At 39.4% G+C, this 25,397-nt stretch overlaps 1 protein-coding gene and 1 long non-coding RNA gene across 13 annotated transcripts in view; one reads left to right on the forward strand and one right to left on the reverse strand.

Moving 5' to 3' along the window:
• Nucleotides 1-25,397, reverse strand: part of LOC311445338 (uncharacterized protein) — an 80,479-nt gene that overhangs the window by 43,119 nt on the left and 11,963 nt on the right. For 8 of the 12 annotated variants that reach the window (XR_014698348.1, XR_014698349.1, XR_014698350.1 and 5 more), the window contains one exon: nt 4,787-4,904. Coding sequence is in view for 3 of the 12 variants with exons in the window: in XM_084537346.1 (XP_084393472.1) it covers nt 4,787-4,904 (118 nt within the window). In the remaining 9 variants the exon portion in view is untranslated. Of the gene's footprint in view, nt 1-4,786; nt 4,905-12,005; nt 12,021-13,200; nt 13,511-22,849; nt 23,922-25,397 lie in introns of those variants that run through there. The other 4 variants (XR_014698354.1, XR_014698355.1, XR_014698353.1 and 1 more) reach the window with 3 other exon arrangements.
• LOC311445380 overlaps nt 1-25,397 on the forward strand; it is a 46,667-nt gene that overhangs the window by 10,895 nt on the left and 10,375 nt on the right. Inside the window, exon 2 of the long non-coding RNA XR_014698368.1 lies at nt 15,763-15,812. This is a non-coding gene — a long non-coding RNA (uncharacterized lncRNA). The remainder of the gene's footprint in view (nt 1-15,762; nt 15,813-25,397) is intronic.

Here is a 25,397-nt window from a genome sequence, read left to right on the forward strand (position 1 = left end):
CCCTAACCACTGCCTGGTTCTGCTTGATTTAATTCAGAGCCGTACATCATAGGAAAGCTCCTGAAGATACTCTCACCCCTTGCTGGCTTGTTGACAAAATGTAATTATCACTTTGATTATCAGCACTTGCTTGGCAAGTCCCCGAGAAACAAAACCGAGCGTACTTTTTGTTCAAGGCAGAGGGTCCTGACTCAGAGATGTTTACAGAGAGTCCAAGCATCCCTTTAGCATCACAGAGGTTTTGAATATGAGCATTTCTGAATAGATCTGTCACCCTGACCCTTGGCACATCCAAGATGTGACACGTGAAGACAACAGCCTACCGAGTATCTGTGACTGGTTTGTCCAAAGCTTCATGAGAAGAAGACCTCTTTGTGTACCATAGCCATCTGATGTGGCATGTGTCAGGCAGGGCTGTGGTTTCAGTCAGAACATAGACAAAGTGCCGAATGTTTGGTGAGAGACTATAAACGCCGAGATGTTTTCACTTGATCTTAACAGATGACTTAGAAGTGGATTTAATTGACCTGTTGCCATCTAGGATCTCTCCTCTGGGAAGCAGAAAGCTCTCGATAACATGGTGTGTGACAGCAACTCCATAACCAAGTGTTACAAATCAGTGGTGCTGTTTGTTTTTTTTTAAGTCTGAGAACTTCTGATCCTACAGTTTTAGACCTGTGTGAACTGAATCAATCATCTGTGGTGGCACTGTGCTTCAGCTCTCTATCTTCTGAGGCAGGCTGCCACGACAACTGCTTTTGGGGAAGGCCAGAAAAATGCCCCTTGGTTCACCAGAAAGACTCGTGAAGGGTTGCACTGTGCAGAGCAGACCAGTGTTCCTGCTAGGAATCTGCTGCACGGACCCCTATGTAAAAAACCAGACATCCTGCAGGCTGACAGTTCAAAATCCCTGAGGATTAGCGGTTGGTTAGGAGATTACGGATACTGCTCCAGCCCGAATTTGAAACAGCAAATGAAAGTGCCGAGGCACTGATGGCTCACGCTGGACGGCCAGCCCCTTCACCCTTCCTGTACAGAAAGCTGGAGGTACAGCAGGTTTTGTCACTGATCTGTGGTGGTACGTTTCTTTCTGCAGTCAGTCATAAAAGGGAATCTATTTGTGGTGTTTATTGTTCCTGAAGGCTGGATAGCTTGGTAGAGAGTAAGAGAAAAGGCAGGAGTCACTCAGCACTATGTGTGAGATGGCACTGGAGTTACAAAGGTGATCACCACCACCAGGGCTCTAAATACGTACGGCGCTCAGCACAAAGCCAGTGTCTATCGAGGTCCCTGCGGGGAGCATCCAAGCACTAAAACTGGTCTTTTCAGGCCCTGGACTTGAAGCACATGAATCAAAAATGCACCGTATTGCTGCTGAATCTTTTATCCCGTGCTACGTGCAGGGGCAGCAGCTCGTGCTTGGAATCACGCCTCTCCTGCTTCCGTCAGACTTCCCTGTCAGTGCGAGCGGACCGTGGCAACAGATGTGTCCCAGGAGCCCAGAATCACAGCTTGTAGGACACTTAGCGAGAGACGCTGCCTTAAAGCACAACTGGGGCTTTGCTCATGGAATTTAGAAACAAACTCATGTGTTTTTTTATCCTTCCTCCACTGTACGTTTCCTCTTGGAATGAGGAAATGTTACGGTGGGACACGTACCTCTGCAGTAACGGCAGTGTCATAAACAGGTCCTGAAGAATCATGCTAGGGAAAATCTTAACCCCCCATAACTTATGGCTCTCTTATCCCTACAGAAAGAGATATATCTAGTATGTTAACTGAAACCGTATTTCTTAAGTAGACCTAATTTACTGCATGAAATTAATTGTAGTATTGCATGTAAAGTTAAAGGAATCACACAGCACAGGTACTGCACCTTTTCCATCGTCGTGGTAGGATGGAAACAATGAAATCCTGAATGTTTGTACTCACACCACTATTTAATGCCCCAAGGATAGAGAAACAAGGGTGCTTCAAGTAGTAGTCCATTGACAGCATCTACTAGACTCTGCTTGTCCAAATCATTTGGCCTTGTGCTCACAGGGCACATACACACCAGCAATGAAATCTGTCTACTCGAGCACTCAAAGAAGGGGCCAAAAGCATCCCCGATGAGTTATTCGTGCACTTTATAGAAATTGGGCAATTAAAATAACTTTCAGTGCTTGGGGAAACTTAGATGGAAAGCTGGGCTGTACAAATCAACACACAAACTGCATTAAGAGAGCATCCTCCTCTTTATACTGGTCCTGGTATATCACAATATTTCTATGGGGAGCAATCTCTAATACTCCAGAGAAACTATTTTCTTGATTCTGACCCTCTCTTAGTCCTCAAAATTGGCCAGAACTCCTGAACTTTTCAATGCCAATGATTATAGTTTCCAACCTATACCCAACCACAGGATTGTCCTTCTGACTGCACTTTGTCCAGTCCGATTTCGATCGTGCTAAATAGGGGATTAGCATCTCTTTAAAACATTATTAAATTGGGTAAAATAGCTTAACTCAGAACGACTGCACATCATGTTTTCCCAGTTCTATCACACGCCTTCCAATTATACGTTCTGCTGCTAACTTAAATGCTATTACATCATTCCAGTTTAATTGTCTGTGGTTGTTTACCTCAACTCAATCAAACTGCATATATTCTTCCTCTCCCTAACTGCCCCTTAATTATTCTTACTGTTTCTGAACGTCCTTATTTAATCTTAAGAAAGCCTGAAGAAAATTTTTCGAAATTATTAAATGACAAATTAATTGGCACCTTTGAAAATGGAGGTTAGAGCCTTCTATACTCTTAGCCATATATTTTTCTCAGTATCATACTATCCAAACTAGATAATAGACCCTTGCTGGGAGTCGATTTCCATAATAGCTGCATTGGGCCTCTGAAGACATGCAAGGAAACTAATTTTTTCTTCCTAATAAATCCACTCTGGTTACGTAAATACTTCCTAAGTCAGAAAAAAAAAAAAAAAAAAAAAAAGGATTAAATGATCAATAAAATATTAAATGGGAATGCAGAAAATAGAGTTCATATTTTATACCTTCAAACTATAAATGTGAATGTTCACTTACTAATTCTATTGAATTAATACCCATGCTGAAGAGCAAGTTCTGACAAGTAAAAGCAGGCTAGCTTAGATTTCAACTGTAAATAAAAGGAGACTTAGCAGTTCTGCATTTTTCTCAATTTGTTTTATTCATTAAAGCATCTCACAATTTAGAACCACTATTCTCTCTTCATTAAACATCTTGGAGAACAAGCGACTTCTTGGATTTTAATGAGAAGTCAAGTCACTCAACTTTCAGAGCCGTTTATAAAGCAGTATTTTAGTTCTATCCAGAAATTTTATTTTCCTTTCCTTGTAAAAAGTGTGAGTTAAACATTCTGAGGTTATTTGCTAGACATGTTCCTCCAACAGCTTCTCTGAGGAAAACTGTTTTTCTTCTGAACTATATTAATCTAAAGATGGCAAAGGTTTGTGATTCATATGCTTGTTCCACAGTTCGGTGGGAATTTTAACATACGGTTACTTTGCCTGTAGCAAACAGACTTAAAATGCCATCAATTACTGTTGGTAAATAAGACTCCCAAAATTAACTACACTGAATTGATACCAATCTTTTTCTGGATTGGCTTGTGTTATAAAGGTTTCAAGACTTTGGTGTCCTCCTTCTAAGTTAATTCTCAAATAACAAAAGTAAATGTGTCTTACTTAAAAAAATTAAACTAAATTAAACCAAAGGCAGGTCAATCTAGATGATTCATGTGCCATACAAAACAGGAAAGTTATACTGAAGCCCCTTGGTTCTATATCAAGATAACAAGACAGATCTACAAAAGTGAAGCGGGGCTACTTCTCTTACTTTCTGACTTAAATCTTCCTCTCTTTCTAACTTTCTTACTTAAATCTTAACTGAGCAAAAGGCACTTGAGTCTCTGTGTGCTATTCATGTTTTTAATACAGCTGCTTCTAATAAATGAAACATTTCTAACACAGTTTGAAGGAAGAAGGTACAAAAAAAATCCCCATTTTCAAATGTTCATAGCCTCTTCTCTCACAGACCAAATACAAGAATTATCATTGAAAAATAAACATTTTAATCTGAAGGGTTTAACTATTGCTTGGGATGAACACATAAGTCTTTAAGCAGCTACCAGATCTGCATTTTTAGTATTTATCACAGTAATAAATATAATTAAATGTTTTCCTTGTTTTCCTTCAAATTGAATTTCTTAGGAAGAACAGACGTGCTAGTCAGTATTCTGAGCAGCCTGAATTCTGTCAGCACTCTGAATAGGCAAATGAGCTTCATTCCTTCAAGATCCTTGCTCTTTTATGTCACATATTTTATGCTCTACCGACAGCATGTATATGAATGATTCCCGTTATAATCAAGGCCATGAATGCTGGTAACATGAACCATACATATTCTTTAATGTTGTTTTTGAGTACAGGAAAATAAAATAACTTGAGGTTTGGAGCACAAATACAAGTGATACTTTCTAATATCACTAACTAATTTCACTTTAGGGTTCCATTATGACAGCACAGATACTAGGTTTCATTTTTATTACTAACAGGCTTTACTTATCACAGTAAAAATAGGCTGTTAACCACAGAAAGTAAAATTGATCATCAAAGTTCTGGTTTTGCTTAGGACTTTCTCAGATTTTCTGTCAAATAATACACTCTAGTTATCTATATATGACTTAAAAGAAACTACATATGTTTTAAATGCAGAATATTTCCCTGTAATATCAACAAAGCAATACATACCTGAAGAGCATGTGGTTGAACCAGAAGCCAAGCTTCCCGTCCAGACGATTAAGGAGTGTAAGCAGGGTAATAGCATTGCTCGCGTGGATAGGTAAAGGGTTTTCTCCTTGCCCATGATCTGTAAATAGAAATCACATGCGCATGAACTTCAAAGTTGAAATCGGTGAACATTAAAGTATAAAAAGGCATATAAAATACAAAAACACATCTATTGACAAAAAAAGATACCTGCATTTTTGATGATTTATCATGTGTTCAGGCTATCCAATTTCATCTCCACATTCCAGAATTTATTTTTCAAATATACTTCTTTGAATTCCCGACTATTTATTGTGTTGAGTGGAGCCAACAGAATTAGGAAAGATAGATGTATGTAAGAGCACTGTGATGGCAGGAACTTGTTGTTTAATGTCTGCTAAATTGCCAGTGAGGAAGATGCTCCAGCATCTCCAGATAGCCCAACTCCAGCCTTTAACTGTCCTTGGACTTAAAAGAATTTAACAAATATGTAGCCTGTTCTTCTTCTCTGTAAATTAAGATAATCTTTTCTCGTCCGTCCACAACTGGGTACAAAAGACAATTGATGACTGTCTTCTTCACAATAATCTTTAGATGTCAGATTATTTTATTTTCCCCTCAGCCCTCCCTTCTGTAGACTAAACAAACACAGCTCTTTCAAAACCTGCCTTATAAATCTTGCTTTCCAAAATCCTTTTGACTCATATGATCTCCTACAGACTTTTACCTGGGCATCAAAATCATTCCCCTTTTCTATGTTTTATTTTAGCACAGAGATACAGCAGTTTTATTCACTGGTGCTTTTTTTTTCTGGCCATTTTGACCGAGTGTTTTTCAGTTTTGCTCCATCTGTAAAACTAGATACTATCCATGTCATTTGGGATTTTGCAGTGCAGGTCTTGTGGACCACTGAAACAAAACGAATCCATCCATTTCTTCAGTAACTATCTTAAAAATCAGTAATGGCTCTTAATTTTCTTTGAATGTAGAGTAGTTGACTTGTTCTCTTTTTTTTTTTCTTTTCCTTCCCTTCCAAGTACTGGATAAAATAGAATTTTGTGTGCTTTCTGTTTAGCAACACAACTTGTATTTTTAGGTTTTAACAGCTAAAACAAGAATTATAATATTCTGGACAGGCAGGCATAAATCTCGCTTTCTTTGCGAATCAGGCATAAACAGAAGGAAGGTTTGACTCAAAGCCCGTCTCTCTCTCTCTGCTGTCTCCAAACAGACACTAACGCCTTCTGAATTGGAGGTAGAAAAATGCTGCTAGCTAAAACGTGCAGTGGAGTCCCTTTTGCTGATGACACGATTATTAATTCATGGTAAACACGTCACACTCCACACCGTTTTCAATATGAGTTTTGTCTGAATAAAGCCGAAATATTGTGGACCAAGTAAAGTAAAACAAAAGGATGTAAGATAACAGATCAAAGTGCTTTAAATGCTGCCGTGGCTGTCTTTCTTCACGTTTATTTCCAGCTGCCTGCCTTTAGAGAATCCAGCCTCTTTAGTTTTTTTTTAACCCAAGCTGGTTTATCCCAGGAACCTCCAAATTATTTCCTTGGAAAGAAAGAAAAAAGTGGAAAACTGGGCGGCGGTTTATGACATCCAGCCCAGATTTTCTGCTTCTTTGCTCTACTTCACTTGCACAGACTGTGCAGCTACACCACAGTCACATATGAAAGTTCTTCTAAGAAGTGGTTTCTACGGTTTGGTTTTGCTTTTTAATATTCATACAGTCTATTCATAGGGTAGTTTCATAATGAATTCCTGAAATTTAGCAGCTCTTTGTAACCCAATTAACCTACCCATCTGCCCAAGATCCCCATCCCGTGACACCCAGGTGTGCTCTCGATGACGAAGAGCTCAAGAGCTCCCAGCTTAGACCCACCCCTTCCTCAGCTCAGGAAAAGCCTGCTTGCAATTCCTCTGCTCTCCAATCAATTTCTGAGGTAGTCGTCTCCTCCTAGCCAGACCCCAGCTTAGCAGCTCCCCAAAACAATGTCCCCCACTTCTAAAAAGAGGCACCCCCCAGCAAGGGATGATTTAAGCAGGAGTGAGTGATGGGCACAGCATGTATTCACAGCGAGCACAGAAGCAGCTTATGAACACTTCTCCAGCAGAAGGTCTTACCTGTGCTACCTGCTGTCATATTTTCCCCTATCTCTTTTCAGAGAAATCGTAAAATTACTTTTTTTCCTCAAAACAGGAACCATTAGTTCCGGCAGCTGAGGCATTAGCTTCAGAGTATGTAACGCATTCAGAGAGAAGTGGACGACTTCAAATATTTTGTGTTTGTTTCATGCTATTTTCAAAAAGCTGCACTCGAGGGGATCGCAGTATTAGAATTTTATATAAAGCATTTGCATTTCGAAATTACAAGGTCAGTGTAAGAAAGATTATTTTTTTTTAGCCAGATAGGTAATAAATGTGACGTTTGCTTTGCTTTTTTCTCCATCTATGTATATGCAATTCTACTTTCTTATGATTTACATTGATGTTCTCTTGCCTTTTCAAACACGTAATTTCTACTGTTTGCAAGAGCAGAACTCTACTGAAGTTCTACTGAGCAAGTCAAGGATACAGAGCTATGCATTCACATTGTAGAGGTGCTTTTTCCCAAAATAGTTCCCATCAAATTGCACATCCAGGTGATGGCAATACAGTAAAGCCAGAAAGGCCAGTTAGTGCCTCCAGAAAGCTGCAGGCAAGTCCTGCATTTCTTCAGGACTGCTTCTCCAAACAAATTATTCTACTTATTCTGTAGACAAATTTATTGCTGAATAGCTGTTATCATGGGCTGTTTGCTTCTGGGTGTTACATTAAGAATTGTTTCCTACTAAATTGTTTCCAAACACCTACTCCTTACTTTCCTTTACAGCTTCTGGACATTTTCCTTTGGTCTACAGCATCCTAAACCTGTGCTTTATTTCCTTATGTCCCTCATATAGTGACTGAATTTAGTCAGTATTGTATATACAGAATCCTTAACCAACCAAAATCACTTTGTTTGTGGATTACACATATTTAGTCAATTCAGCAAGTTTCCACGAGTGGTTACCTTGTTTTGCATTCAGCTGTTCTCTTTTGAACTGCCTGTGACACTCCGTACCGAAATGCCTCGAGCTTTATAGGCGTGGTTATAACAGCACAACATAACACAGCTCTAAAACTCATTAGTGCTTTAATTTTACTTATTTTCAAATGTAACATACAAAGAAAAAGGGACAGCTTTCTTCTCATAAACCTAATGGCACTCTGATACCTCACTTGAGTTTACTACACTTGTGACAGGTATTTCAAGGATTGACTTTGAAGACTAAATTAGAAAGTGGAGATCCTCAGCACTCACCAGAGGAGCTGACGCCCTTTCAAAATCTGTCTACAGCTCATATTTGCACAGTTTATTTCCCCTTTCTACGTCTGAGCAACTTCAATGACAATACTCAACCGAATGCTAACAGCTCATGTTCTGACATTGTCTGATTTGCCACATTTTCCTTTCCTTTTTTTTTTTTTTTCTGTCTTCAAAGTTAAGCAGTTAATCCCAGGTCTTAAAGTAGTCTGTGAATGTAATTTTATTTCCCCCTTCTGTGTATCCTGCACATAGCTCTCCACAACCTGTAAAATCAGAAACGATAACGAAAACAACTGGTGACCTCACTGGGTCAAAATATGACCTGGAACCTAATAGTAATTACATCACATACTGGAAAACTGTCCAAGTAATACAGAGATTATATTAATCCCAAGATATTATTGCATATCCCTTTCTGAAATCTGTATAAATATTCAGTAAAGAACTTACTGCATCATGTGCAGGATGAGGTCACTATTCTCAAGTGTGCCCACTTCAGCATCAGGCCCTTCTCAAAAGTCTCAGAATAAAACACCCTAACCAAATACATTATGTGCAGGGCTTTTATCCTACAAGGAGGTCCACGGAGGTAGGACCCAAAGTGCTTTTTCGTAATGAAACAAAACTCTTTACCCAAATGGTCACGCACTAACTTCTTTATTGTAAAAGAATATGTGAAAACAATATTCACTTCTGTGAATGCTTGAAAAATGAATATTCACTTATGTGCTTATGTGAAAAGAACATTCACGCATTCACCCAGCTTTCCCGTTTCCATTTAAAAACACTTCCACGTTAGTTAAGTACTGTTTTACCTTTTGCTGTCCTCCTCTAAGATTCTTAACTTACTGATTTATTTTCTGATTTTCCACGCTTTCTTTCCTTAAATCACAGATTACATCAGAATTTACGTTCATTGACATTTCTGTTCAAGTAGTAGCCTGACGGATAACTGTAGATTATTCATTTTCAGGCCATTACAATTTTAATTTGGAGCAGGCTAGTCCAGTTGTAATTATTGCCAACTGGATGTGGTTCATAAGGTTACATCTGTATTACTGGGCTAAACAGGGCCCAGGGACATGCCTGAGCTCTACCATGTGATAATCCACGGCATTTACCAGTTAGCACGCTCTTTGGTATGAATCACGGAGTGAATCACAGAATGTTTGGGGTTGGAAGGGACCTTAAAGATCACCCCATTCCAGCCCCCTGCCATGGGCAGGGACCCCTCCCACCAGCCCAGGTTGCCCAAAGCCCCATCCAGCCTGGCCTTGAGCACCTCCAGGAATGGGGCAGCCACAGCTTCTCTGGGCAGCCTGTGCCAGGGCCTCACCACCCTCTGAGTGATTAATTTCTTCCTAACAGATCTAAATCTTCCCTCTTTTAGCTTAAAGCCATTACCCCTTGTTCCTTCTCACTATGCTCCCTGCTAAAGAGGGCCCAGGCCATGGAGCACTCAGGTTAAGGCACAGTAAGACATGGGACCAGGGGTTAGATATGGGTTAGGGGCTGTTTTTAGTCGGCGATAAGAACAATCTCCCCCCTACCTTTGGGAGGGCAGAAGGGTTAGCCACATGAATATGAGCTGTAACGTGCTACCGACTCGTGACTGGGCTGTGGCCCCTTTTCTTTTCTAGCACAGATGCCACCGAAGAAAATACAAGCAGCTGAAAATTGGTAGAGACTTGGCGTACTTTCTTGTGCTCCTGTTCCCCAACGTGTGCCGAGGACGAGAGCTGCTGGCATGGGAGAGGCGTGGATCAGCTTCAGGCTGGCTGTGCCTTCCCCACAGCGGGGGAACTCTCAGCCTGGCAACTTCGTGCTGCCACCACGGGCAGAACAGGAACACAGAATCTGGGCCCTCCATATTTTCAGACACTTTTCTGGATTTTCAATTGCTTTTTTTTTTTTTTTTTTTTTTCTTTTTGCTGTCTCTTCAACTGCCTTTTCAAGGATATGATCTGATCTGAAGACAGGGGTCTCAGATTTTTCTTTTATTTGGTGTTACTCTATTGGAAACAGAGAGAAATTACAGGTTGAAAAAAAATCTGATTTCTAGTGTTTCTTCTTTTATTATACATATTTTAAGAGTACATTAGCTAAACTATCCTAATTAAGCAGGTAATTAGGCTTTCTCAGATAGCATCACATAGTCCAAGTTTTTCTTTTATCTTTGCCTGATGGCAAGCTCAAAGCTCCCATTCCCAGTTCCTTCTTCTGAGCTCTTACTTTATTATTTTGTATTTGACATCACTAAACACTTATTTTCAGGGGTATCTTACTCTTATTTCATTGCAACATTATTGCTGAACCAGTTTCTGCTTTGACCTTTCAAACTCTTCAGCTTTCTGTCAGTGATTTTCACAGTGATTACTGTTTTTCTGTTATCTCTATTACAGCAGGAGTATTCTACATTCATAAGAACTTCGTTTTAGATTTTTTTCCCTGATCACGATCAGAACCAGGACTAAATTGTCCTTAGTTCTTCTGGTTATTTTAAGTACTATACAGAAATATCCTCCTGTAGCCTATTTTGAAACATTTCTTGCATGTAATTCAAATGTAAATCGAAGTATTGAAGCTTTTCACACACTTATTTTCACATACATAGCAGCATCCTTCCTCATAATCCAAGAGGACGCCACACAGAATAAACCTTCCTCACCATCTTCACGGATATTGCATCTTCCATTTTCATTTGTGAAATTATTTCTGCATCTGCCAGCCATGTGAATTGCAGGATCCGGATGCTGGGTGGTTGTTTTTATAAATTATGCTTCCCTCACCTTAGCTTCCTTATATAGAAACAGATAGTTATATTCTATTTACGTCTTAGCCAGACTTGTTTGCAGTGCAGTCACAAAGCATTTCATGGAATTGGTTGTGGCACTGCACCTCTCACGACCACATGTACCTAAGCTGTGTTTACGAACAGAAATATCTAATTTCCCATGATTATTTCCTGCAGGACTTTCTCGATGATGTACGTTTTCACATCTCAACGTAGCAATATTCACTCAACTTTATTCTTCTCTTGCAAGTGTCTCCCTATGGCTACATTCATTTATTTGCTGACAAACTATTCCTACTTTGTTAGCATTTCCAGCTATGCTTTCCTCACTATTCTTCATATATTAAAGAGAGAGACATTTTAACTGCTGATTTTTACTGAGACATAATCACCCAAAAACTGCAAAGCAAAAATGCATAAGCTTGAATGTAAAAATAATTCTATCTTCAATTTACAACCCTAAATTTTAGGATAATAGTACTATTAAACAAGCAGCAGTTTTCTAACTTAACACTGATACCAATACAGTACCAAAGTTGATTCTCCTGTGCTAATTCAGGTCACTTTGATGTGTTTCCCTCTAAAAATAATAAATATTATACTATGTAATTAAGAAAATACATTAGAACTCTACTATTTCCTATGGTAAGACCTTATTCCATAACTACTCTGCTGTAAAATTGATACAAGTATTAAGTAACAGCCTATTTCAGGCTCTGTTATTGTATTAAGAAGTTAATAAAAAGGACAAAACTTCAGTAAGGATAAAATTTCAGTAGGCAGTGATGATTTAACTGTGTGCATGCCAATTTATACCATGTGAGGCTCTACCCCAGAAAATCCTAATAGAGTTTACATGTTTTTTAACAATCTTTTTTCCTCACTGCATGTATAATTTTCACATGGTTCTTTTTCTATAAAACTAATTGCAGTTGACTTATTCTAACAAAAACTTACTGTACAGCACAAAGACTCACCATCCATGTAACTGCTTTGAAGAGTCCATTTTTCCTCTGCTTTCTACTTGTATATACTGTCAGCCTCATGCTCAGAAAACAAATCTGGCAAAAATGGTTCCTTTTTAATGGACTCAGCATTATGAAATATCCTGCTTAAAACTACATTTGTTAAAAACTTCAGGGCATCACAATCTCAGCCACACCTGCAATAATTTTGTAGTAAGTTACTATTATTCCTGTAAGCTACTCTAAGTATCAGAAGAGGTTTCAAACCATATTGTACATATCTAAACAAAAAAGTTCCAAACATCACTATTTATGTTTTGTCATGTACTTTGCATTCCTTTTACTGTACTATCTCAAATCCAAGGAATTCAGATTAGGCAAAGAACATTTAGTAAAGATAACAAAATATGCAGGTATCTACCCCTCAGAAAGCATTAACTTTTAATAAAGATTCCTGCTATAACAAAGCACGATTTGAAAAAACAAACAAAAAACCCTGATTTTATGAATGTACACCTTCTAGTTGTATTTTTCATTTTTACTTTAACTGCTTACATTACTGACAGTAAAGCACTTTTTTCACTAGCATTTCTCTTTAATCTACCTGCAAATGAAATCTAAAAACATCTGCCATACCATTTTTGAATGCAGTATGTTTGCTGTCATTCAAATGATCTTTTCAAGTTAGCAATCCTATCCTGAAGAAGTACCTTAAGTCTGCATTTGTACAGGAATGTTTATGACTATGCATAATTATTATTCCACTGATGTAGAAGGGAAGGTGCTCTGATCCTATAAAGGCATGTGTGGCATAAAAAACGTAAAATGCTGTCACTGAGTTGTTGTTTTTTATCTGATTTACTGAAGTCCTAAACCAGCAGATCTGTTTGGTGTTTATAAGCAAACATCCTTGAATATACATGATCATGCTAAGGCAATATTTTACGCAAACGGATGTGAACTTGAGAGAAAAATGTATTGGTATTGAACCAAGAGAGTTAGGAAGGTCCAGTGCAAAAAGGAACAGGAAACTTAAGCTAATAAAAGGAACCAAAAAAAAAGAGAAGACAGAGAAGGAAACAAACAGTAGAAGGAGAGATCGTTAACAATAGATATGAATCAAGAAACTATTACCATAGGGAGGAGGAAAATAATTTTACCAGTCCACAACTTTCAAAATATATCCCATTTTTTTTGCAAGTGAGCCATGTAGGTCTCCATTTTTAAAAATAAAGACTAATGCTGTATTTTGTTACATTTAAATGACTTTAATGTGGATTTTATATTCTTCACATTTGATCTTACATTTCTACAAACATCTTTAAATGACAAGTTCGTTAGGAAACCAGCACACTTCATCTGCAAGCAGAAGCACAATACTTCTTGACTATTGAAAACCATGAATAAAACCAAATCACAGGAGTGCCATGTTCTTCTTCTTCTGTGTCTCTCACAGAAAACACTGATACCAGCATCAAAGGAAATGGTCAGCAATCTTCCGGGTCAGGAGTTAGGACAATGCTGTCTACATGGGAGGCAGGATGGTCAGAGAGGTAGCAAATGAAAAGCTTCAGAAGAGATGGTAGCTAAAAAGTAAGAGAAGAAAAAAGGGGGGAAAGGGAAAGACAAGATAATAAGATGAAAAAGGACAGGGGAAAAAACAGAAAAAGCACAAGAAATAACACCTAACAACTGTATTCACTCATTTTATGAATGGTACAAGAACACTGAGAAATAAAGGTGAGGAAAGCTATTCTTAGCAAAAAGAAATGTCTACAGAAAAGACCTAGTATGGTAGGAAATGCTGCTATCCCTCTCCTAAGGTGACAGTCCACTCACTTCACTTTCAGTTTGAGCTAGTCGGTTCAGAGCAGGATTCCTGTGAAGTCAGGAGGCTGAAACGGGCACCTCCAGAGGGCGATTCATCCCATCCTAAGGTTTATCTCTCAGACTCTGAAGCACGCATTTGAAATGAATTTCTCCAAGTTTCACTAGGTGTTTCTGAACCTAGCAGCACTGAACACTTAGAGATAACATCTGGATTAAAATAACATGAGAGACAACACATTTTCAAGTTCGTTTGCTCTGAACAAAGAAAATTTACTAATGACTTTCATCTGCATAGAACATGTGGTAGGTTTGTGCCACATTAGTATTTTTATTACTGAGCGTTATTCATGTTTACTATATAAAGCACACAAAAAATAATCTGACCCAGTCAAAAGAAAGTTTGTTTTCCTATTAGGCCTAAGCATGTACTACTGGGGCTCTGAGTTCATCTGCTCTAAGTAAAAACCAAAGCTCAGCAGGACTGGGACTCTACATTCCCAACATTAAGATCTGATTCAGGAAATATCACATTTATCTGATAATTAAATTGACACTGCTGGTATTTCAGTAATTTGTCACTAAATACAGTAAATACTGTTCTGAAAAAAAATGTTGAAAACCTATGTTTACACATAGAATACTTACATTATAATGGTTACTGTAAAAGAACTATAATTAAATACAGGAGTCATGGGCAACAGGCTGGTTTTAATATTAGGATATAGTCCTATCTGTGTGCAGGAGCTTCCACGTGGAGCAAGTCTGCAGGGATAACTTCTTTATAGCACCTTCACGTGACTGCCAACCCAGATGAAAAAACAAGACTGATCTTACAGGCTGCTGCAGCAAAGCATAAATAGTCAGAGAAGAGGATGGGAAAGGTAGCTTCCTCCTGGGCACTGATCTGGGGAGTTGGCAATGCGCTCCAATGGGACAGCTCATCATGTGGACTTTTATTTTTTAGTACAGAAAGTCTGAGAAATAATCCTGGGACTGTGCGATTCATACCTCACTGGAGAGCTATGCACCTAATGGTCTCACACACACAATGTTTTTTAATGGTTATATCAGGATACAGTTGCCCTGCCTGCTGTATGAAGATGAATGAAATGGAATTTCATTCATGAAATTAAAAAGACATCTTTACAATCTCATTATTAACCCACTCGAAATGCGATTTTGCACTGAAGAGTTTACCTCAGATAAAGAATCGCTGCCTTTTTAAACAGAAAGTAGTCAAACACTAATGCAAAACAATGTAACGGTAAGGGCTAAATATACAGCCTGAAGTCTCATATTTAGCACTTCTAAAAGTTGCGCCTGCTTTTCATTTCAATTTCCTTTTTGAATGAGCATAGAGTATAGCTACGTCAGTTTTTCAGTCTTCTTATCTTCACTGGGTGCCTTTAAAGACTGCTACACCCGATTGTCTTGTACAACAACACAGACACTGCGCAGGAAAGGGAATCCTATCACGCAGCAATTTGCAGCATAGCTCCTATGCAGACCTGTAGTTCTCTCTCCATTAGCAGAAATTAATACAGAGCTGTTCTGCCTTCCAAGAAGCAGATGTTACAGCTCCAATCACTAATTGTGAATTGGCGCCGTAAAGGCTCCACCCGTTGTCACCCTTTCTGCCGGGCAGTTCTGCAGGGACGCTGCTCTGCTGTACAGCGGCTCAAGGCTCAGCTACACTCAGGTGTTGCTCAGGTGGACACTTAAGGTGTTCCGTGTGTACCACCAACCAAATCTAAGAAATCAGGAGGTCCTTATCTCTGTATTTAAACACATTTTTAGCATGGTAACTCACGAAGACCATTTATACTCGTGATATAAATTATTAGTCGGTTGCTCACTGTAAAAAACCTACATCCTTTCCCTAAACAGTTACTCCGCTCTGATACCGTATCTACTCAAGGGAAACATGCAGCAACCACAGACACAAATGAACAAATTACTGAGTTCAACCTTTTTCGCCATCCTCCTAATTTCTTTTATTTCATTACAGATTATGGATGAGATCCATCCGCTGCTGTCTAACCTGTAATGAAAGCCAACGTAAGTAGTCTGTTGTTCTACACCTACATTTGCTTATGAATTGACGTTGCTTAGCCCAGCTGAATAATGACTAATTAGCAGTTAAGAGTTTGTATTTTAATACAGTTTCTCGTTCAGTCTCATTTTCCATTTAAGTTCTGACAAACTGATGTAGAGATGGATAAAGCTCTTGATGTAGAAAATCCTTTATACTTCATGTTGTTCCTTGAGGACGGGATAAAAAGTACTAGCTCTGCACATTCTGTCTACAATGAAGGGTCCCAGACATGATACGGATAAGAACTTGACAAAAACAGTTGCTAACTGAGGCTAATTGTCATTTTCAGCATTACTGCAACTAGGTTTTGCACAGAATTTTTGCCACTGTTCAGCCTGCCTGTCCCCTGCCCCAGTGCTGGTGACTGGAATTAACAACAGAAAAATACATCCCCAAAATAGCTATTTTTTTATCGTTGTTACTTCTCACATTGTTTAAGAGAGCCAGCTGAGGAAGACGGAGCTTGGAGGGAGTTGTTATTTCTACCAGGATAATGCATTTTGTGATTCAGGTTGCCCCACAGAGCCAATTTAAAGCCTTCCTCAGAAGCAACCATGCTAAAACAAAAATGCAGAGAGTAAAGTTCAGCACAACGCAGCAGTTAGTCAGAACACAGAAGCCTCAATCCATTTTCTGTGCAAGCATAAAGCCCAACAAGCCTGAGCACTAAACAGAAAATAGTGTAAACACTTACCTGACCTCCCTTTTCATCCTGTTATTTCTCCTAGGCTCATTACATTGATAGTCATCTTTCCCTCCCTTCTGTAAAGGAAGGAAAATTTCCTTCTCTCCACTTGTTTTTCCTTCCAGATTTGCTTTTCCCTACTCACCTGCATATTTCCTGAAATTCCAAAACTTAAAAGGACTACTTGGATCCAGTCCTGGGGTAGGGTACCAAGCCCTGCAAGCGTTTAGCATGGGTGAGGAGTAACGATTTAAAATTCTAGTGTTTGTACTCTCCCACTTGTGAACAAAGTCACAAAATCACCAGGATAAAGTTTAGAAATAAACATCTATTTAGGTGACTGTAATCTGATAAAATAGAGGGAGATTAGCATTCAGTGGAGAGCTCTGCTCATACAGCAAAACCTAACAATGATTTTTACGGATCTGGAACTGTATTATTATCTCTGATACGTTATTTTTATGCTTAGCTGTTAGGAGGATTCAATCTCCACCTCTCTGCTTTAGTAGCCATTTTAAAAGATGCACTGAATACTTCAACAAATGCAATGATTCGTGTCCTTAAATACTTTGTAACCAATAAGCGGTAAGATATTTGAGATAAGAACAGCTCGAAAAGACTAGTGTGTTGAACCCAAATGTAGATACTTTTTTCTCCTGTAACAATTCACGAGCAACATTTATTACCTGTATCCATGACACACATTTTCAGGGGCCAGCTCTTCTAACCACAAAATCTATCTTTCCAAGATTTCTTTTTTAAAGCACCGTAATAGCCCTTCTATCAAATATGGTTTCACAGATAGCATCAACACTTGGTGTTTCACCTACAGGATAACAGAAAGTCAGCTCAGGGTAACAGCTACTTTGCAGAGGACAGTGCCAAGACTTCAAGGTGTTACCTCCCAGTAGTCAGGAGCTCCTGCAGTCTTTAAAGGTAGAACGACATATGACAAGCAACGAGAGTGGAGCCAATTTTTAGGAAAGAATATCAACTAACACAAAGAGTGGCCACTATAAAAATCCATCCAAGAAAGAAATACCAAAATAGTTTTCCACAGAGACATACCCTTTAACAACAACAAAAAAGTATTCTTTATTTTATTATTATGGTGATCTTGCTACATAACCTATTTGTATTGTCAGGTGCTGAAAGGCGTATTAATTAATTACTGAATTGGAAACTTTTACAGAAATCAAGCTTCTGGCTTGCTACAGACATAAGTATGTAATCATATATTAAGAAGGAAAAGCTTAGGACTTATAAAAATCATAAATAAAAGCTTAAGACATATGAAATATCTGTGTTAAAAATGCATTTAAAAAATGCGTTTAAGGTGATCCCCTAAGACAGTGGCTCTCAATCTTTCTGCAGACTCTTTAGGCTTCATAAACATCTTTTAAGTGGTCTGCAAAATAGTAATTAAATAAGGAAGCATCCTGTCAGAAGGCTTCAGCTTATGACCAGCAGGTGCAACCATCCACTAGATTTTTTAAGAAGGTCATAAATCAGAGAGTGCAAATCAGAAGGGACTGGGCTCTAGAAATCCAAAACTTTTCTGCTTCTTAGTAAGACTGTAAAAAAACATATTTCAACACATGGAGGAAAAATAAATGTCACCTTTTAATGATTACTTCATGAAAAGGAGGAAAAGGAATTGAAGAATTCATCTCTGATTAGCAGATTTCAAATGTTGGGCTATGTCCCACATGGAGCGAGCCAGAGGCAGGGAGAGAGATGTTGCCATGTTCTGGGTAAAGTGACTTCCAGCCGACCCCAACACATCTACCCAACTGTGACCGCTCCAACCCCCACAGAAACCCCATCCTGACCGCTGTCCCCAGCTCCATACTCCCATACGCTGATCCCCAGTCCTACCCAGATGTCCCCCTCACCATGTTTTGTGCAATGTCCCTTGCTTATAGGCACAGCAACCCCCAGATGACACCAGGAAATAACTTTTTTCCATGTTACGGCAGAAGAAAAACACTCTCTCCCCTATATATTCCTTTCTGATACAAGAGAGAGATTTCTTTCATATCCCCCTTCACCCTGAGCATCTGAACAAGACAAATCAACCATACGTACTGCAGGACTCAGAACACTGAAAGACAACTTCAGTCATATCAGCAATAGATATTTAGCAACAGTAATAGAATAACAATAACATAAAGCATACACAAAACCCCTCATTTCCCATCTAAGTATCACACAAATATGAAATATGGAACAAGAAAGGTTACAAAGATCACGCTACTCTGCCAAACTAATTCCTTTTAGAACATGACTGTCAATAACTTGCTTCCAATATTTTGTTTAAATTTTGTAAAATACACGTGCTACGGTCTAATTTTACATTAGACAACTGATTTCTTCAGAGAAACACGTTTATATCATTTGAATAAGCTTTATAATTTGGCATTTCTCAATTCAACACCACCGTAGCTGCTAACAAAGATGAACAAAGCATTGGAAAAGCCACAATCTCTGGAAGTTATTTATGGATGTGCTGGCCTGGTACTCAGGACAACAGGGAGTAACCTGTGTCAAGGGCAACTAAAAGCACTGCTAATACCTTACAATTCTGGAAAACTTTCAATAGAAAAAAAAAAATAAAAGTAATAAGAGGCCTGACGTGAGGACAGGGAAGATTTTTGCAATGTAAAATCACCATTCAGGGAGCTTAGGTAAATTAAAAGAGGTTGGGCAAACAGAAGTGGGATTTTTTTAGAGAATTGAGCAGATATTGTGCTGAGGAATGTTAATGCTCATAAGGAAAGTTTATGTCTGTTAATAATGATAGAAAATGTAAGAATTTCTGACAGTGAGAAATCAGATGTGCATTCAAAGACACATATATTTTAATCTGCTGAAGCTGAGCAGTCTGATCTTTGTCTGACGGGGACCCAATACTCACTTGTCAGGAAACTGCATCTACTGCTTGTGAGCATGTATGAAAAGGAGAGGCAGCAAAGACAATTAGTGATACTCAAGGACAATGCAATGACTAACAAAACAATTCTGTTACGAGTTCCTGGGGAGGATGTGGTCGGGACAGAGGGGTTAATGCTGCCAGACTGCTCTTCCTGGCTCCCTTCTGGGAACCTCTTGCTGTTGCTGACGGCCTATCTGAGGCTGGAGGAGTAGGGAGGGAAAGCTCGCTACCTTTTTGTACACTCCTGAGCAGTGGATCCCAAATGTCTGGAACAACAGATTGCTGCCAGCCCCTAATATTTTGTACAAACCAGCACACATCCATCTGATCAAACTTTTAACTGAAAACACTGTTTTAAACACCATCAAATGTGCTTTAGCCAAAGAGCTGGTCAACCTACCATAGCCTTGTAGCCCAGCAGGGGTTTGTGGCCCACAGCTTGGAAACCATTCCAGCCATTTCAAAGGGACAATGCTGTCCTCTACTTCCTCCCTCCATCCAAACCTTCGGCTTGCTGTGTGAGACATTCCTGCTACTTGATCTGATTTCCAGATTGCATTTAGGGCCTACTATTGCTTTTAGCTTTCTGAAGTAGCAGCAAACCGGCATTTTCCCTTGCCCACAGGTTTGCAAACAAAACAAGTAAAACCGATCTGGCCATCCATAACATTACTGCTGCCAGATGAAGGAACAAAGAGAAGCAGAGGGTTAATAAATAAAAAAATGTGCAGATTTAGGAAAATGGGACAGGTTTGCATTTGATCCATGTTTGAAAACTCATCACCAACAGGCTCTTACTTACAGAAAAGCTGTAATTTTGCACAGGTTGGATTTTGGCCCCAGCTGGTTCAAGATAAGTGGAGTTTTCAAGACCAGTAACAGCTGGGATTTGTGCAAGTAAAAGGATGCATTCACAAAACTAAGGGAGATGACACTGGTGATAAGCAGCCTTCTGGCATCTGAAGGGTCCCTTAAGTTACATAAAATGGTGACCAAAGGCTAATCGCTATTCCATTCTAAGAAACAAGGAGTTAGAGTCCCCTACTAAACATTCCCACATATTAGAAACCTTTCTCGTGTTACTTACTCCTCAGTCAACATTTTGCCATATGGAAGAACCGATTCGTTTACTGGCCCTGCACAAGAGCTAAGCCATACCTTCCTCATTCATTTCTATGTTGTGTACAGTTCCCACCAATGCTCAGAATTGCCCAGTGTGCCAGCATGACTTCTTTGTTTCAAATACCATTTTGCCAGTCTTTGCTAGCCCAGAAAGATTTCAAAAAGTTAACAGAAGCTGCTAAAAATCCATGCAAGTATCAGTAAAATGGCTTGAGAACTGCAGCTTTTCACAGCAGCGAGATATTACCTATCAGCTTAACAGTGCTGCTCCACCACTGTGACGGGCAGGAGCTGTAGGATCAAAGTCTGCATTTTAAGCTCAGCTGGGGCTGTGAAACCCTGAGAAATAGGGAAGCACCTCACCTCTTCAGCTTGCAGGCCCTGTTGTGGTTAGAAAGAGCAGCTGCAAGTCCCTGCCTTGCTGAATGGCAGCGCTGCTCACAGCCTGCTGAGCTCCGGGCTCATGGGGTGCTGCCCCTCCCTGCTGACGGGTACCTGGCCTCTCCTCAGCTCCTGCTGTGAGCTCCTTCTCCGACTCTTCAAGGGTCAACATCAGGTCTGGCTCCAGCTGAAGAGTTCCCTTTTATCATCTCTAAGCTTTATCACTGCACTTTTTCAGGCCATTTATCAACAGGGGGACCAGCAAAGGTGCCAGTACCAAACTTCAGGAGGCAGCACTGTTAAAATTGCTGATTAATTGCTAGTCTGCCTTATCCTGTAGCCATTTAGTAACCCACAAAGAATCACTGCGTCAAAGTCTTTGGTGTCAGACTTTTTTTAAAGCTTCTTGGGTGACCCTTTTCCGTATTTCTGTTGACTCCTTCAAGTAACTAGCAAAGCTGTAAGAGAAAACTACCTCGTACGAAAGCCAAGATGATGGTTGCCCATTATACTCATCCACGTCCGTATTAATTACATTCTTTATCACATTCACTGGCATTTTGCCTGTCAGGGAAGTCAGACTTATTAGGACATTAGTCTGCGATCATCCCTAGAGCCCTTTTAAACCTGGTGTCATGTTAGCTACGTTCCATCCCTCTGTTATCAACGCCAATTTAAGTGATAGATTATACAACACAATGCACAGATGACCAATTTCATTCCTCGATTTCTCGAGGACTACCGAACGAATGATATGCTATCTGGCAATCTGTTAATGCTTATTCAATCGAGTTCAAACATCTTTTATTGATATTTCATATCTGAAATATTCCTTATAATGAATTACTTTTATGTGGGGGTGCCCATAATCTCCCTGGAGTAAACCCTGCCAATGCAAAGAGTTCATTGGCTTCTTTCTCAATGGCTTTGCCTTTAATTATTCTTTTTGTCCTTTGATTATCTATTGAGCTTGCCACCCTGTTAGCAGAATTCCTTTATGTGTAGAATTTACATTTAACAATTTTTATTTTTTTTTTCTTTTATGAATTCAGCCTGTTGCTCTTCAAAATCTTTTTGTCCTGCCTTACAATAGTTCTACGATTAACTTGCCAGAACCGCGCTCTTTTCTTCTTTGATGTTCAGATTTCACTTTTGGAAAAACATCTGTTTAGTTCTAGTAACCTCCTCTACTGTTCTGCTGTGATTCTTGTTCAGTTTGGTTAGAATCAGAAAACAAAGTCTCTGTGCCTGTCTTAGTCTCTTTTAATTTTTACTTGAATTATTTCATCATTCGTATGCAATTCCTCTTTTTTTAAACACTACTGGATTTTTTTTGGTATCTTTTTCTCTCCTACAAATACGACAAACTTCAGTTTGATATGACCTATCACTGCTGAATGGTTCTTCTCTAGTTATTTCACCAACCAAGTCCTATGTATTAATTCTAGACTAAACCAAGGGCTGCCCTCACTCTTCTGCATTCTCTAGCTGCTTTGCTCAAAAAAGTAGTTCTCAATGGTACCTAAAAAAAGAACAGCTTATGCATGATAGCCTAATGTTAAGCTTATCTAGTCCATACATTGATAACCAAGATCCCTCATTATGACCAAGCTTTTAGGCTGCATGATTTCTCTAGTTTCCCACAGTATTTCACAGTCACTGTCTCCATCCCGTCAGCTAGTTTAGAGCTCTTACCAGGCTTCTCCTATTCAGACATGGAAACACTCAGAATTATGTTTTGTGGTTTCTTCTATTGATCGCACAGACCAATCTGTTGTCTCGGCATCAGGGAGGCACTAACGTTGCATCATTTCTGTGCCATCTAGGCACTGATATTTCAGTGTCCCCTGGAAAGAAAGGAAAGGGACGCATGCAGACCCACTTCCAGAAAGAGGGTGACATACCTGAGGAATTCCTGATGCAATTCATGCTTACCACTCTTCTGAAGAATCATGATCTTCAAGGTACCAGGGAAACAGAGCAGTATGAGGTAGCAATGTGCCTAGATAGCAAATCAAAACTAGCGTAGGTTCCTTCTCAACAGAGAACTTGGTGGCGTTTGAACAAGGACTGACCAACAGGATGGCCTGAACAACTGTTTGTACTTATTCAAGATTTCTGTACCAAGAGATGCTGTGTCAGGAAGGGAATGCACTAAGCAGCAGAAGGACGCTACGAAGTATGGGAAGTCCTTAAAGCTTTTGTACACACTGGAGAACTTTGTAACATTCACATTAACTTCCTTCTGTGAGGAGGGAGAAGACGGAGAGGAATGAGGGATGCTTTCTGGACGCAGTGCCAGTAGCTATTGACTTGGGTCTGACAGCTGAGAAGGCCCCCGGGGGCTAGCATTTCATCTGTTCACTGCGACTCCCTTCCTTCCCTTTTGTGAGGCTTCTCTTTGGAGCACCTTTTTTCTGCATTAAATGTGATGTGACACAAGGCACAGCAGGATCCAACAGCTACACTGCGGCATCCAATGAGCTTTCATTATTATTTATTTGCATTACCACAAATCTTAGGAGGCCTCACCCTGGATCCACTTCTCGTTATGCTGGGCCACAAATAAGCATACAACAAAAAGAGTGTGCTCAAGTTCTACGTAAAGAGACAACAGAGATTATTGCAAAGTACAAAGGCAATGACAAAGCATTACTGTGATAAGCGTTGGCATTAGTGTACCTGAATAATATCACTATTTTCTAGTTGGATTGCTTTAAGCTTCACAGTACATAAAACTTGTAAGAAGATATTTAAAGGAAGAGAGCGAACGGTTCTGTTTATGAAGGAGTCAACCAACACATGAGAGGCAGCTGAGGAGAAAGTATCCAGTGTGGTGTGAAAATTTAACAAGCGACTGATGGAAGCTGGTGTCATATGTTGATCAAAATCAGAGTCAACCTCTTGATACTGAAGGAGAGGTATCAGGTAGAAGTAGTCTTGATGGGCCTTGAAAACAAAGACAGATAGCTTATCTTTATTGTTTTAAATCGAAGGAGGAAGTTTAAAAGGTGTAAGTTTGGAAACTGGTATTTACAGTAGCACTTTGAATAGATAATGAGCATTCCAAGACTGCATTTGTCAAGGCAAAAGAAAAAGATTTTTCCAATAAGGATACGATCCATGGAAAACCTGAATGGAAAATGCAATCGTCTGACAGAGAAGAAAGAGCACCCTTAAAGTGTTGGAAAAGGGTTTCCAAAACTGAGATTTAGCCTAAATTTGATGACTTAAAACAAACGACAGCATGATGGTGTCATTCACTGAGGATGCAGCGAGGTTTTGTGAGGACCTCAACTTAAATATGAAAAAATTACTAACAAAAGACCAATAATTGCAACTGAATATAAAGAACCAAGAACACTACTGAAGAAAATTTTCATGCATTAGATCTGCTTAAGAGTGGGAAAGAAGATGGGAGGAGGTATATGAAATGACACATTAAACATTGTTTTTCCTATACTGTGCAATGAGAAAATTCTTTCAGGTCGCATTTATTGCTAAGTTATTACAGCTACTTATGCTACCGTGTTTTGACTTTCAAGAGTTGAAGAAAAACAATGTTCATGATGTTGCAAGATGATGGGTGCCTCATTCAACAAAAAAAAACATGCTACATCCAGCTCAAAGACAGGACAGTGGTGATACAAGCCAGGCAAACAGCAGCAGAGAAACGGATCTTACAACTTACACTTACAACAGCTAACATGCTGAACGTTCAGGCACATTCCTTTCCTCTTTCCTTTTTTATTGTACAGAACCAGGGCTATCATCTCATTTTGCCACTAAAGGAAGCTTACTCTGGTTTGGTATTTCCAGCTCTTGAAGTATTCCCAAACCTGCACAATGTGTGGCCATGTAGCGAAAGCTGACTCTCTACATTCCACCAACATCAACAGCTTCTCTTGGTGTCTGTTTTCTTGCTCTTTTCCTAGTTTTACTCGTTTAGGACATCACCGCATGGGTTGAACCAAGGTGAGCTGCCCTCCGTGGCGATGAGTAAAAAAAACTGGAGGCATATGAAAGATCCAGGGGATTTTTCACACCCCACTCACTAGCATGTAGCCTTGCTTCTTTTTCTCTTCTGAAACTAGATCTATTCTGAGGCACTTTTTTAATCTAGTGTGGTAAGGGAACATAGGAGGCTGGGTTGAGTTATTTCGCAATCACCTCATCTCCCTCTCCTTTTCTTTCTTCTACCCAACTGAGTGCAAGTAAGAATAAATGCGGCATAGAGGATTAAAAGCTGGAAACAGTAAATCGCTGTGAACACAATGTATGCCGATCAAGAGTTTTGATGTAAAATGAAACATTCAACATTCTCGTTGTTATGAGAAACATTCAAATCACGATTTAGTTTCACATTGAAAAATATCTCCATTTCATTTTATATTCAGAAATCTCAAGCACCATTAAGCTTTTAAA

The sequence above is a fragment of the Aythya ferina genome, assembly GCF_964211825.1.
Source record: "Aythya ferina genome assembly, chromosome: 1".
Taxonomy (NCBI): Eukaryota; Metazoa; Chordata; class Aves; order Anseriformes; family Anatidae; genus Aythya; species Aythya ferina.